Source organism: Amphiura filiformis, chromosome 11, assembly GCF_039555335.1.
Source record: "Amphiura filiformis chromosome 11, Afil_fr2py, whole genome shotgun sequence".
Taxonomy (NCBI): domain Eukaryota; kingdom Metazoa; phylum Echinodermata; class Ophiuroidea; order Amphilepidida; family Amphiuridae; genus Amphiura; species Amphiura filiformis.
Genome location: NC_092638.1, coordinates 20,743,855 through 20,758,376, shown reverse-complemented (window position 1 = coordinate 20,758,376; position 14,522 = coordinate 20,743,855). Strand labels below are relative to the sequence as shown.

Genomic DNA, 14,522 nt, shown 5'->3' with positions numbered 1-14,522 from the left:
ATGACAGAGGCTGCAACTGCACAGGGTGGTTTCCCGGGACCATAGCCATCAACCCACTACCGCCCCTCTCAAGTCGGGGGGCTGTTGTAGCATGTCAAGAGAACTAACAACATATTAAGTATAGCCTGGTCTTGATAATCCTTTCAAAACTGTACATGTCGTAAAAAAACGTAGATGCAGATCAAGCTAGGCAGCGACCACACCAGCCATATGGTTCTTGATCTCATCGTTTATTGTCACTGGGGTTATCACTACTATGAGTAAAATCACTCCTTGGCTTATATCTATTGTTGGCAGCCATGCAATTCATTCTGAAGCGACCAATATACAAGTTTTTTTCTAAATATGGATAACAAAACCCTATTGGTACGGTTTACGTTTTATTCCTCTGTGCATTTATCCCACGTACCCAATAGTCCATTTCAAAATAATAAGTTTAAAATAGAGCTAATTTTCATCTTTTATTTGCATATATTTGCATATCAGACTCAAAATCAGTTCAGTGATTTTGGTAAGAGTATGTCGAATCATAGCTCATTATTTTTGTGTCTGTACTCTGGCTGTTTTGTTGACCCATGTTTATGTGTGTGATGACCCATCACAAGTTCTGAATGATATCTTTTCCAACTTTCATGATTCTTTTTGCCCAAATGTATGCTACTCATGCATGATATATTTGGTATAATTAAAGATATTTATAAAAAATGCATGATTCTTTCTCTCTCTCTCTCTCTTCTTTCTGTTGCATATTTTACATGTATCCTCATATGTTTGACTCAGTTCTCCTAGGGTGGTGCATAAAACACCCGCTATCTATGGATGTACTTCTTATATTAAATTAAAATAAAGTTATGGAAACTTACAACTTAAGGTTAGCAACTAATTTAAACTGTTGCAATTTGGTAGTTCACAGCATCTTGCGAATGGTAGTGAGCTTTGACAAAATTGCATTGATTATTTCATAGCGAATGTAGAAGAATTCAAATATCACAGATATACTTTTGTAGGTCCTGTGGTTCTTGAGTTATGTTGTAAAGAGGGCTGAAACAACACCTTTGTAAAACATACATAACTCATTAACAACAATAAATCAAGCACATTTTCTAAGTACATGATTTGTAGAATGAACTTTTGCAAAACATCAAAGTGTTATTTTTCAATAATACATTGATTTAAATAATGAAAATCGATTATTTTCTTGGCTGCTTTGACCAACAATACATCGTGTAGCCTTAAACCTGCAACATGCAGCTTTTGATTTCCAGGTAGATGTTAGTGATTCAGTTTAAATTGATGATGAAAGAATAACATAAAACTCTGAAATGAAGACATGTTTGAGATATAAATGTGTAGTAACTAGTAAAGCATGCAGCTAGTGTGCAACAGCTGGGATGCAATATGCCTTATAAGGATTGTCTTTCTAGAAATCTTGCCCTCTCAATGGCTTAGCCAGGGAGCCAGGGGGCAGTTGCATCCCTGTGAGAAGTCTTATCCCCCTCCTCCTTGCTGCTCTGAAATTTAAGATTTTTAGACCTTTTTGTACTTTTTAGCCAATTTTTGACAGTTTTCTTCAAAGTTTGTCCCCTTAAAAGTTGCCTTGCCCCTTTTACCCCGCAAGTCCTGACAATGGCAGTGTCCGATCCTCTATCATTAAGTTCATGATTTCCATGAAAAAATTCAATTTATCCTGCTTCTTTCAATGGTATGAAAGTGAAACTCTAGTTATACAAAACTTCCGACTCTTATTATTAGTTTGAAGGTTAGTTTGAAGGTATTGATGTACATTTCTTCTAATTCTTAATATCCCGATATCCATGCTTTGTCACCATTTAACTGTTGAATGTTTAGTTGAATATGCCATTTAGCACCATGTGACAATCATGTGACATTCATCTACAAACATTTGATGTTCATGTGACATATTCAATACAGGTATGACTGATAGCTGTCTTTGAGAATCAAGAAATCATTTACATATTCTCATATAGGATAAGGCTTGATTTCAAATAGTGATCACTTTTCAACAATACAATTCAATGTGTATTTTAATCATCTACTATATATTTGAGTCATTTTAAAATGCTTCATAATTTGTAGTATAGGCTAAAGCAAATACAGAAGTTAGTACATTCTGCATATGGATTAGTTATTCATGCATGTACATATGAGGTGTGAATGGGCTATTCCATTTAAAATCCACACTACCCCTGTAGAAGATTTTGGAAATATCTCCTACAGGGGGAGTATGAATTTCAAATGTAATGAACACATTAACAGCTCCATTTGAATTTCATACACCCTCTGAGAAAGATTCAACCTGAATCTTTTGCTGAGGGAGGGCGAGTTTCAAATGGAGCTGCTAATGTGTTCATTCCATTTGAAATTCATACTCCCCCTGTGGAAGATATTTCCAAATTCTTCTACAGGAGGAGAGTGGATTTTAAATGGAATAGCCCAATGCATGTAGAATTGACATCGTCTGACATGGAATTAAAAGGGCATTTCGTGATCCACAGCCTCATCCCCAACTTTTCTCAAAAAAGTTGAGATTTTTATATCACTGGAAACCTCTGGCTACATAATGTTTATGTACAAAATATTTCTTGCAGATTAATTTGTTTAGCAAAGATATCGTGAAATTTGAATTTTGTTCTGGTGCACCAGAACGAAATTACAACGCATTGTCTATGGAGCAGTGTAATACACATAATCGGAATCAACTGAAATTTTGGGAATAAGCTTTTTTCGTGGATCTCTAATGAAAAATGACATAAATAGAGGATGCTAGGATCACGAAATACTCCTTTAAGATTGTAGTAAATGATGTCAAATTTATATGACACAATGTACGCTGTATGTATACATGCATGAAAATCTAATCATCTTTATTAGTATGAACTTATCTTAAGAACTTGTTCTGCCTAACTTGTGACTCATGACCAGATTTGCCCAGATTTGTCATACCACTGTGTGGTGAACATCATCTTCAAGGCAATGGACCCTATTCCAGTTGAAATCCACTTTCTGACGACCAATTAATAAAGTAGCTTTAAAAACATATTTCAACATACTATAACAATTGCCTCTGAAATAAAAATTAAACAAGGGTGAGAAGGTGCTTTGACCTTTGCAAAAGCACCTCAATTGTTACAATGCACAAGAAGTGAAGTACACTACAAGTTTCTTATTGCGGCTGCCTACACAGGTACACTATCACTAAGGTACCTTAGTGGTGCACACAGAGTACCTCCATATAATACCAATGCTGCTACTGCACTGGACCCAGCAGTAGTGGTACTGCACTGGTATTACACTGGTACTCCCCCTGGTACTACACAGTACGCTGTACCTCTGCTGGCAGCCCCAATTGGAGTCTTGTAGTGTAACCATGCTAAGAAGACCCCTTTCGGACAAATCTGATCTTGACAAATCTGCTCGTACAATTACAAATCTTGGTAATGTTTACTATCTCATCACTTGAATATATTCAAACTAATTGATTTTTCATTTTTATCTGTTCTCTCCTTATCCTACAGTATACCCTTGCTATGAGCAGGGACAATCAGAACAACAGCCGCCATCAGAACTCGCGGAACTCGAGGAACTCAGGAGCCAGCCTGGTATGATGTACCAGACACCACCCCAAGTATAAATAGATGAACTCTTTCATATAGAACTTAATTTTATTATGGAAAAACTATAACAAACAGGGCAATTCTATCTATATAAAGCCATACTGTGCCATGATTTGGTAGATGAGTTTTATACGCTCCCTCCCTCTGGGGAAAGTGATGATAGTTTCCCCAGCTTGGTGTATTAATTGTGTTGCTTGTTGAAAGCTGTGTGTTTACCCTATACTATGTTCAGTTTGTGAATATGGTGCGGTGATATTAATGCCTTGACTTCCTATCAAGAAGACGACTTCTACAGAGATCACTTCTTTCTGCAATAGCTGCCCTTGAATGGGCTATTCCATTTAAAATCCACACTACCCCTGTGGAAGATTTTGAAAATATCTTGCACAGGGGGAGTATGTTTTTCAAATATAATTGGCTAGAGTTTATCATTTTGAAACCCATACTCCCCCCTGTATCTGGCTTTACCTGTATCTTCCACAACTGGAGTAAGTATTTTAAATGGAATTTACTCAATTGTGTATTCTATTCAAAATTGATACTCCATCTGTGGCAGACTTTAGCTAAATCTTCCACAGGAGTAGTGTGGATTTTAAATGGAATAGCCCAATATATTAGACAATTTCTGCATCCTATATTGTAGGGTTACCCATTTGACACCTGGCAGCTACTACTGATGTGGCCTTATTGGGCTCTTCCAGTTGAAATCTATCACCCCCTATGGCAGACATGATATAGGGAGTGTAGATTTTCAATGGGGTTACTCATTCAGGTAACCCCATTTGAAATTCATGCTCCCTATGGATGATTAAGGTCATGTCTTTCTTAGTAGGTGTATGGATTTCAACTGGAGTTAGCCCATTGCATAAACCCGTCAAATTAGACATGGACAAATGCGAAAGCCATGTGATGAGTATATTGTTCGAATTTTGTTACTGCTTTCAAAAAGCGATGTACCAGGACGGCTATTGGGAATTGGTGAGGCCAAAATAAGGTTTTATGTCCAAATTGATATGATGTTACTAAGAAATACATAAGAAATAACTCAAGTATTGGGCAACCATGATGTCCCGCTTGCTACAGCCTTGGGATGTACCAACAAAGAGTATGCAGCTTCCTATTGTTATAGCTCTATCTAGCTGTAATCAGTTTTGTCAAGGAGATAACAGTATATTTTCCTTACTTGAGCATCAACTAATGCACAAGGCATCAACTAATGTGTCATTACATGGTAACTCCTGTCACACATGCACAAAGCCGGCATATTGATACATGTGCTCTACAGGTGCATCAAAAATTGATGTAACTGCCTTATGAATGCAAGGAGTACTTACCAAACTCATTCCGCATCTGTAAAATACCATCCCCACACTGTAAGTTTGACACCTGTTTGGCTAGTGGTCCCCACAAATGTATTGAGGCTACTATGGCTAGTTAATTGCATGATAAAAGAGAAAGAGACTTGGTTTCTTGATTGAATAACAAGATGGTCATTGAGACGTAGTTGAAAGACCAAGTTTATCTTACCTGAGCTTGTCTTTTCAAATTGAGAAACCAAGTTAATAAAAAAGACTAATCTGGTTTATTGAATTGAAAAGCTGTGGTTTTTGAAACCTACAATCTTGGAAATAAGTCTTGAAACGCTTGCATGTAAATAACGGAAACTGTCACCCCTTTCCCCCGTGCAATGTTGAGAAATGCCAATGTCTTCAGCTGTTTCCCAATGTGTCTAACATTGATTGATGGGGGGGGGGGAAGGTAAATCATTGTTGTAGATGTCAAGTTTGTGTCCAAGCACAATATACGTCATTTCCATGGTCATTAGAAATTCTGCATGAAATTTGCGGCAGAGTGTGTCAAGCGTTCCAAGTACTTATTTCCAAGATTGTAGTTAATCATATTGAAATAACATGAAACCAAATTTGTCATTTGAAAAAGCCAAGATTTTTAAAAACCAAGTTTCTTGAGCAAAAAACCAAGTTATTGAAAATATTGGCTTTTCAAATTGAGTTCCTCCTTCCCACAAAAAAAAAAAAAATTCGGAGAGGAAAAAAAGGTTTCTATCTTTATTGTGCAAATAACTTGTCATAGGCCACATAAGTAATCGTTTGTACAATTCACAAAATTCAGGGACTCTGTATTGGAAAACACCACTCAATTTTGTAACATTTTTAATGGTGCAGATGGAGAAATTTTTACACCAATTCATGTTTAATTTCTTATCTTTTTGGAACTGTTTTTACCATATAATTTTGTAAAAAATTGAAACTGAAATGTTGAATATAATTTATTGCCAGGGAAGAAAAATGACAAGAAGTCTATTTGTTTCCATAGGTACATTGGGCTATTCCATTTAAAATCCACGCTGTGGCAGATTGGTGGAAATGAACATAATAGCAGCTCCATTTGAATTTCATACACCCTCTGAGAAAGAATCAACCTGAATCCTTTACTGAGGAAGGATGAGTTTCAAATGGAGCTGCTAATGTGTTAATTCCACTTGAATTTCCTACCCCTTCTGTGGAAGATATTTCCAAAATCTTCCGCAGGGGTAGTGTGGATTTTAAATGGACTGGCCCATTTTTGGGTCAAAGCAAGACCTGTATGTTGATGTTCTATAAAGTTTTAAAAGTTATATTATTCAGAATGCCACCAAATGTGGTCTTGAAGTAGTCAAATTTGTATCGGATAAAAATGAAATATTTATAAATGATCGCAAATGAACTTTCATCAATGTAATATTTATAATTATAACTTGAACTCGTATGAGTCAAGTACATAAAAGTACTGAAATTCAATGTTTTATATACAGCAGTTTTCCCAACTCGAATATTTCTTCAAATTCATAGACCCTCAGCATGCACAAGTCATAACAGGTTTAACTGTAGATTGGGTCTAAGTTGCATAGACTGTGTGCAAAGTTAGACCCAGGTTTATTTTTTTAAACTCTAGTTGGACCCAATCTAGAGTTAGACCTGGTATATCTTCAACCATTTTTGTGCATACGGGCCTTTATATCCTCCTTCATTTGTAGAATAGTGATAGAAAAATGAGTTGTCAAGAGGTGGCATCCAAATTGATCCGAAACACTTTCAAGATATTTCAGTATGGATTTTGAAAGGATACTGGCATAGCGATCAGTTTTTGAAGATATTAATTTGCAGCTAATATTTGCACTTAAATGAGTTTGGGACACTGCAGTTATGCTGTGTCTTCTGATGATACTGATTTTCATATAATGTAATCACATAATGACATGTCCCTATCACTATGAACCATAATGGCCTCATCCTAATGACATAGTTCAATAACTTCAATTAAACAATCATAGTGCAAAATTTGACCTCAAGTTGCAGAGTATGAGTTTTTGTACCCAAATTGTCAAAGGTCATTCAATGAATGTGCAAATGTATTGGGGTTAGATAACTGTGCCCTGATAGATGGGCATGTTGTGGATCCTAGTGCAAGTTTGTATGTCGCTTTGCTTACATCCAGGACGATCCTTTTTTTTTTCACTAAAATAGTATTTCAGAAATCCAGAAAGTGTTTCACTGCTCCTCCTAAATCAATTTATATCGTCTTTGTTTTCCAAACTTTAATATATGAGATGTGATCAGGCAGAATGAGTTGAATTTCAACCTGCTATGTTGTTAAGGTACACATTACAGATGACAACATGTTACTGAAATTGTCATTAAATGAATTGTTTGTTTTCCGAGTTGAAAATGTTTACAGTGTGATTTTAAACCAAAGAAATGGCATACTGTAAAGATAGATATTTTGGCGGCATTAAAACTTAGCATTTTGGAGACATGAAATTTTGTACATATCTATTAAAAGCTTATAGGAAGAAAAAATATTTATGTGCATGAAATTTCGGCAAATTAACCACACTCGCGAAATTTTAATTCACACAAACATTTCATGGCTATGGCTATGGCTATGGATGTCTCTCTAAATTGAAGAGAGTTGTGTGGTCCTGGGTGTGATCCCTTGTAGAAACAATCATTAACAAATATCCACTCTTTCCATTATTCATCTGAATTGTATGGCAGATAAAGTAGATGACAAAGACCTCACTGTCAGTTTCGATTAAGATATGGATTGCCTGTTTGTATCATTGAAAAGAGTGTGAACATTGATTGATTTATGCAGATTTTTAAAAGTGCATGATCACATCTCATTTATTTTAAATTTATATACTATGCTGTCAGTTGTAATTCCTTCAAAGTCATTGTACAATAATTTAAGATAAGCCTAAATGGTCAGTATTCACAAACGGAGACTAGTTCTAGTCCTTGACTAAATTGAGATTTAGTCCCAAAAAGGTAGGACATTCAGTACCCTTAATAAATTTAGAATAAAACGATGTGTCAGAGACATATGGGAGGAAGGGATGGTGTAGCAGTCAAAACATGCACACATTCACTGCTGATCAGCCTGTGTTTGACTCGCCTATGTGCAATATACTGTGTGTAAATTGTCAAATGTTCAGAGGGCAGCTATTGCACTTATCCACTTCTGGCACGTGCACTGAGCAGTGGATTTGTCCTACCAGATTAGTATTGCAGTTTTCCTACTTAATTCTAAAAAAAGAGGACCTTTTGCCATATTGCGATAATTCTGTTCCAAAACTCATGTCCCCTTTAGTTATAGCTGCATCAAACTACGTATATGTTATGTATTGATTCTATATTTACATGTTGATAGAATTAATTAATTACTATTCAACTGACATTTTAAGGGATTAACTGAATGGTAGAACACCATGCGAATACACCTGTTTCGGTATAAAAACTAAGACTATTACATAGTCCTCATTTTGTGAATACTGACCAATGTGCTCAATCATGTTTGTGTGGACAATCGTGTGTTATGGAAAGGAGATAGTTCATTATTTGCTGAGACGAAAATAACTAGATATAAAGTTGTTATTTGCCGAGACGCTATTTACATAACAATACCGCAACAGACCTGGAGCAGTGCTGAGAGGGTAATTGGGCACTGCTTCACATCCCTTTAGGTATTTTCGTCTCAGATTATTTGTGTGTAAAATGTCAAGCTCTATGCATCTTGGCTTTTCAATTTGCAATAATTGTTCATATGCACTGTTGTAAGAAAGATATAAAGGTGTTATTTACTGTTTTTGTGCAGATGGAGAAGAATGAAATATTGTATTGTTAAAAATGTTAAGAAAATGTGTGAAAAGATAGCATTGTCTTACCAACTGGGTCACACAGGGTTCGGTTTTTGTAGTAATGGGTTTTTAGAGTTAAGAGGTGACATTTTGATGCCCTAGTGAATTCACTGGACAAAAAAGATTTTGCTATTGAGGTAAAAGTATGTGTTCTAGACTAAATCGAGCATGCTGATTCCGAATCTGAAGTCAGAATTTATCCATCGCATCGGGATTTTAAGATGTAAGGCCTATCAGCAAATTGGCTTAAAATGAGTCTAAAAATGAGCTTCTTGTATTCTCACCTTGATTTCTCTCCACCTAATAAGGGTGATGTAAGTAATGAGTATGGTGAAAGGTTCCATCAAGACATTTCAGTGATGGAAACTAGGTATCAAGGTTGGTTCAACCCAAACATTATGAGGGATATATTTAATAATGTCTTTTTATATAGCATTCTCAGTAAAAACTAACTTGAAAGTGTGACGTGCTGGGCAAATTCTGACTTGACTTCATACTTGACTTGAAATCAGCGATTCTGATTAAGCCAAGAATACATAAATTTTCCTCAGGAACAGATAAAAAGTTTTCATTTGTTGTCCAGTGTTATAGAAATGGGGCTTCTATTTAGTAAGCAAGGTGTTAAGTATATTAATTAATAAATTGGCATAAGAACTTATCACACATGCCAAAGGGTTTGACTTTGTGGGTTATAGTTCTTTTCCTGGAATGTGCAACTTAATTGTCTCGACAAAAACAGATTTTAGAGTTGTGTAAAAGACATTCTAACATAACCCGAAATGTTCTGACAAATGCTGGGGTTAATAATTGGAGATAAGGTTTGTGTAATCATGTCATAATATATGCTTGGGACTTTTTTTGTTACAAAACTTTACAAAAAACAAAATGATAAAAATAAACAAACGAGGTTCCACAATATTGATATATATGACATACTGATGCACCATGTTTTATGTCATACGAGATGGGAGCTGTTAATGTGTGTGTACATTTTATGTGAATTACGGCATTGAGTAACAGATTATTTTTGCAAAAGCTAGGATTCTGAATATTTTGCTACATGTGATGGCGACTATATCTTTGAGTTTTGAAAACAACTTTGCATCATAGTTCAGTTGCCTACAAATGCTGTATTTTCATAGCATTTTCCATTTGTTTATTTGAAAATCAACAAAATTCTACCAAGTTTATAAATTTACGCCTTGCAACACAGAGCTCACATGAAGTACGATTGGGTGTATTTCAATTTGCTTAAAAAAACCAAGACATTAGTCGACATTACTTATTAAAATATTTATACTATCATCTATACAAATTACAGCACCACAGGGGCCCACAAAGGGGAGCAAAAATTGGTCAAATAGATTTCAATATCATCCTTTCTTAAAGAGGTTGTAATTGGTTAATTGCACAATATTTTCATTTAAGTGACCAATTAAAATGAAGCTTCTAAATATTTAAGCTCAATCATGTTCAACCCTATAAGCATTCTTACCATGTTGCTGATTGGCTCAATAAATCATAATAGTCTTCATGAAACCAATCAGCAGGTGGTACTCACAGGGATAAGCCTCTTCAGCCCTACCACCATTCTTACCATGTTGCTGATTGGCTCAATAAATCATAATAGTATTTTTTTTAGCCAATCAGCATGTGGTACTCATGAAGTTAAACTGGTGCAGAGTAATTTGTTAAGATGTAAGATAGTAGGTGCTGAAAAGAGTATTTTTTTAGAACTTTCAGGATAGTTATTGCTTACAACTTCACCAAGTAAAAGGTACTCAGAACTTGTTATATTGTTATACATCTGAAGATTTAAACAAATTTATTACGGGACGGAGGTGCTTGTCATGAAGTGTTGCTCATAACTGGTATAGAATTGTGATGTTGCACAGGTAAAATGATGGAGAATAGTACTGTTTATTCTGCAATTACAAGTTTCAGGCTCTCCAATTTGTCTGATAAAATTACATTTCCCTTTGGTGTTTTAAGTGCAAACCTTTTAAGTGGATTTGTATCTTCGAAAACAAGAACATTCTCCAAAATAACATGATTGGTGTAGATTTGCCAATGGATTTTTAGAGTGCTTATGAACACAACACTTAACACTGATGTCACTGTGTTGAAGCAGTGATATGTCTTTCTGCATATTATATGGACATTCCAGTCGTTTATGATGTCATAGCATTCTACTTTGCCATACAATATTATGTAGACTACTCATATATTTTGGTCAATCACAGGGCACACCCTCCTTGTATAATAAGACTTTAGTTGATTTCTTCCAATATGCCCATGTGTGGTGTTCACAAAGATAGCTAACAATCATGATCTGATAATGAGGAGACATTTGTACAATAGTTTACCATTGACTTGGGAACACTAAAAGAGCGTCTTTGATAATATTTTAAACTTTTACCTCAAAATGTTTTTTTAAAATTTATTTAGAATGTCACAATATCAACTTAATTTTGTCCACTCCCAACAAGAACATCCTTTGTGTTGGGTCACATTCAGAAATGTGTAGCTTAGTCTGAAGTTCGGTACTCTATTTTAACAGATCTGTTGCAAAATCGTCTCCACTGATATACATTGGGCATTTCACCAGATCTATAACATAAAGAGAACACTCTGACATGTAGAACTCCATATAAGTTCCGAGTACCTATACCATGCTTGTGTGAAGAAAAAAACTGCACAATATTTTCCTACGCCTCTTAAATTTAATATTGCTGCATTATATAGTTACAACTCTTAAATCTAAAAGTTAAAATACAAATTCTTTCAAGTAAATTATTTCATTCCTTGTATAGTGCATATTTGTATAAAAGCATTCCTGTTTTTTGTAAAATATTCTCCCTAAAATTATTAAATACAAATATTGTAAATCCCAAATGCACTATTTTTAGGCTACTTTGTATCTTTATAAAAATGTTTGTACAATTAAAGGCTGTAAATAAATATTGCATAAATTCTTTTCAAATATGTTGTCTTGTATTTTTGTTTTCTTGTGTAACTGTAAGGAGCAGGAAGCACTAGTGCTGCAGAATGGTCCAGTATGTCAAATCTATTGAACATTTTGTGGGAAAAGCACAAAAATTGGTTTAGATGTAGCTCTTGATAGGTGCAACAATTGTGGTCTAAGGCCATTCTAATTTCTTTCCAAGATGTTGGGAAAAGTTTTTGCAGGGGTCAAATTTCAGTTTTGTTTAAACCACACAAAAGTATTAATCTGGTCATAAGGATTCAGAAAAAGTATAGTTTGACCAATTAATCTGTGACATAAGCAAAACGGTCAAAGGTCGAGATATATATGCATCACGAAGTAACTTTGCCCTACAGATACACCGCATGACGTGTATCAAATGCACACAGATGTTACGGTTTAGAAGTAGCCAAATAGACTATAATAGATTAGATTTAATCTGCGTAAACAGCCAAATTTCAGACTTTCATCCACAGTGCACAAATATGTATATCATTTAATTGTATTATCTCATGATTCTCTCAGCTGAGCTTTTGTGATACTTATTTAGATTTTGCAGATGATGCTGCCCTCTTGTCTTATAACAGGGGAGTGTGAGTTCAACATTTAAGCTGATTTCAGCTTTTTTTATTGCAAAAATGTAGGCCTATGTTTTTGCTTTTATTTTCAGCCCATATTTGGCATTTTTACCCTGATTTTACACTGTTTTTCAGCTTTTTAAAAGTAATTTTCCTCTTTTTATTGTCTGAGGCCTCTCACACCCCTGCTATAAGCATTCAGAAATCCAAAGGAAAAGAAATATTAGTTGGGTTGAAGATACTGTAAGTGAAAAGATGACTAGAGACAATGAGATTGAACAATAGAAAGAAACATGCTGTTTGTTGGTTGTGAAGGAAATGGCATAGAAGATGGGGATGAATATGTTGGTGTAATTAATGGGATATGAATAATATTATTAAATCGGGGCTGAAGTCAGGATTGCGTTTACCAAACGGAACAATAAGCCTTTTATTAATGTTATATCTCATAAGGATGTACAGTATCACCTGTCAATATACTGGCAGTATTTGTGTATTTTTGCTGAATCATGAAATGGTCTCAGCCTATATTAGTGTATGTTACTTACTTGCTTACTTACTTACTTCCTTACCAACCTTTTGGTCTGAAATGGACATATCTTTAAATGCCACGAAGGTATGAACCCCCAAGTGGTGTCAAATGAAAGAGAAAGAAGTAAAGAATATGATAAAGAAACACAGGGGGTGCTACTGCTAATAGTTGTGGTGCATTTTGATTCAGAAGTCGCCCAATTGGGCTACTAAATCACAGATTTGCACTGGGAGACAGCTTGTCTGCTATTTTGATAACAAGCATATTGTTTCCAAGAAAGTGAAGTAAATATTGTGAAAATTCCCAAAGTATTATTAAAACAGTATCTTAACCACAGTATGGACCAAACTGGACATGTCTAAGATCGCCTACTATAGCCCATTTTGTGGTTAGTATTTAGATCACAGGAAATTACGGCACTCCATGATGCATTTATGAAAATACACACTAAGGGTATGTGATAAATGCTATATACAGTAGTGCCTCTGAATGCTGTAGTTGCCTCTAATTGCGCAATAATGGTGAATACTTGTACGCTGGGGGTTTGGTGGTCAAATGTTATTCCTTCCCATGATGCATTTATGAAAATCAATACATACACACTATAAGGCTTCAAGGGAAATGCTGTATAGTTTCTACCAACATTTTGAAATACGTCCGACTCCGATTGAGCTAAAACTTGGTACAAATAATCCTTGATCATAAGGGGATCATGAAACAGCATCTGAGGTCATCCAAGGTCAAATGTCAAATGTTAAAGCTGCTCCGATGGGGCTGTAACTCTAGGAAAACAATCCCCGGCACTTGGGGAGTATGAAACGGCAAAGGTCATCTGAAGTCAAAGGTCAGGTCAAATTTAAAGTTGCTCCGATTGGGCTGTAACTTGGCGAAAATGATCCCTGATACTTGGGTAGTATGAAACAGCCAAGGTCATGTGAGGTCAAAGGTCAGGTCAAATTTAATGTTCCTCCGATGGGGCTGTAACTGGGGAAAAACAATCCGCGGCATTTGGGAAGTATGAAACTTCAAAGGACATCTGAGGTCAAAGGTGAGGCCAAATTTATAGTTGCTCCGATCGGGCATGGTTCAGCTATGGTGCGGTTACCGCTCTTGTTTATTACAAATATTTGGTCTATATCACATAATGATTCCTTACAAAGTTACAATCAATGGCTTCTATTTGCATAGCTTTGAACCACTGGCCATAATGTAATTTTTGTTTCACTATATGTGCCCTTACTCTTATCTAGAAGGTATTATCATTTAGGCCATAACAAGATTCAGAAAGTTTTCATGAATGGTACTGCAAATCTACTTTGATTTAGATGTCTTTAATCGTCTCTAGTGACTCAGAGAGTACCTAATCTATCCATCTAATCCAGGAATGATTAGTTTCCAATAGAGGTTATCCGTGTTCTATAAGTTGCATATCCTATCAGCGACTGCTATACCTTGTTTAGGACTTTCAAAAGAAGTACCTGCATGTGCAACCATGACTGTTTCAAAACAGCCCGCCAAAGTCATGCAGGTAACTCCGAGGTCGTGCATTGAATTGGTTTGAATGAGGAATACTACGGGAATTAGCGTCTTTTGT

At 35.5% G+C, this 14,522-nt stretch overlaps 1 protein-coding gene across 1 annotated transcript in view; it reads left to right on the top strand.

Moving 5' to 3' along the window:
• Positions 1-5,086, top strand: part of LOC140163549 (protein tweety homolog 1-B-like) — a 141,563-nt gene extending 136,477 nt beyond the window's left edge. The window contains exon 16 of the mRNA XM_072186863.1: positions 3,537-5,086. Coding sequence (XP_072042964.1) covers positions 3,537-3,626 — 90 coding nt within the window. The 3' untranslated portion in view covers positions 3,627-5,086. The remainder of the gene's footprint in view (positions 1-3,536) is intronic.
• Positions 5,087-14,522: the final 9,436 nt, after the last annotated feature.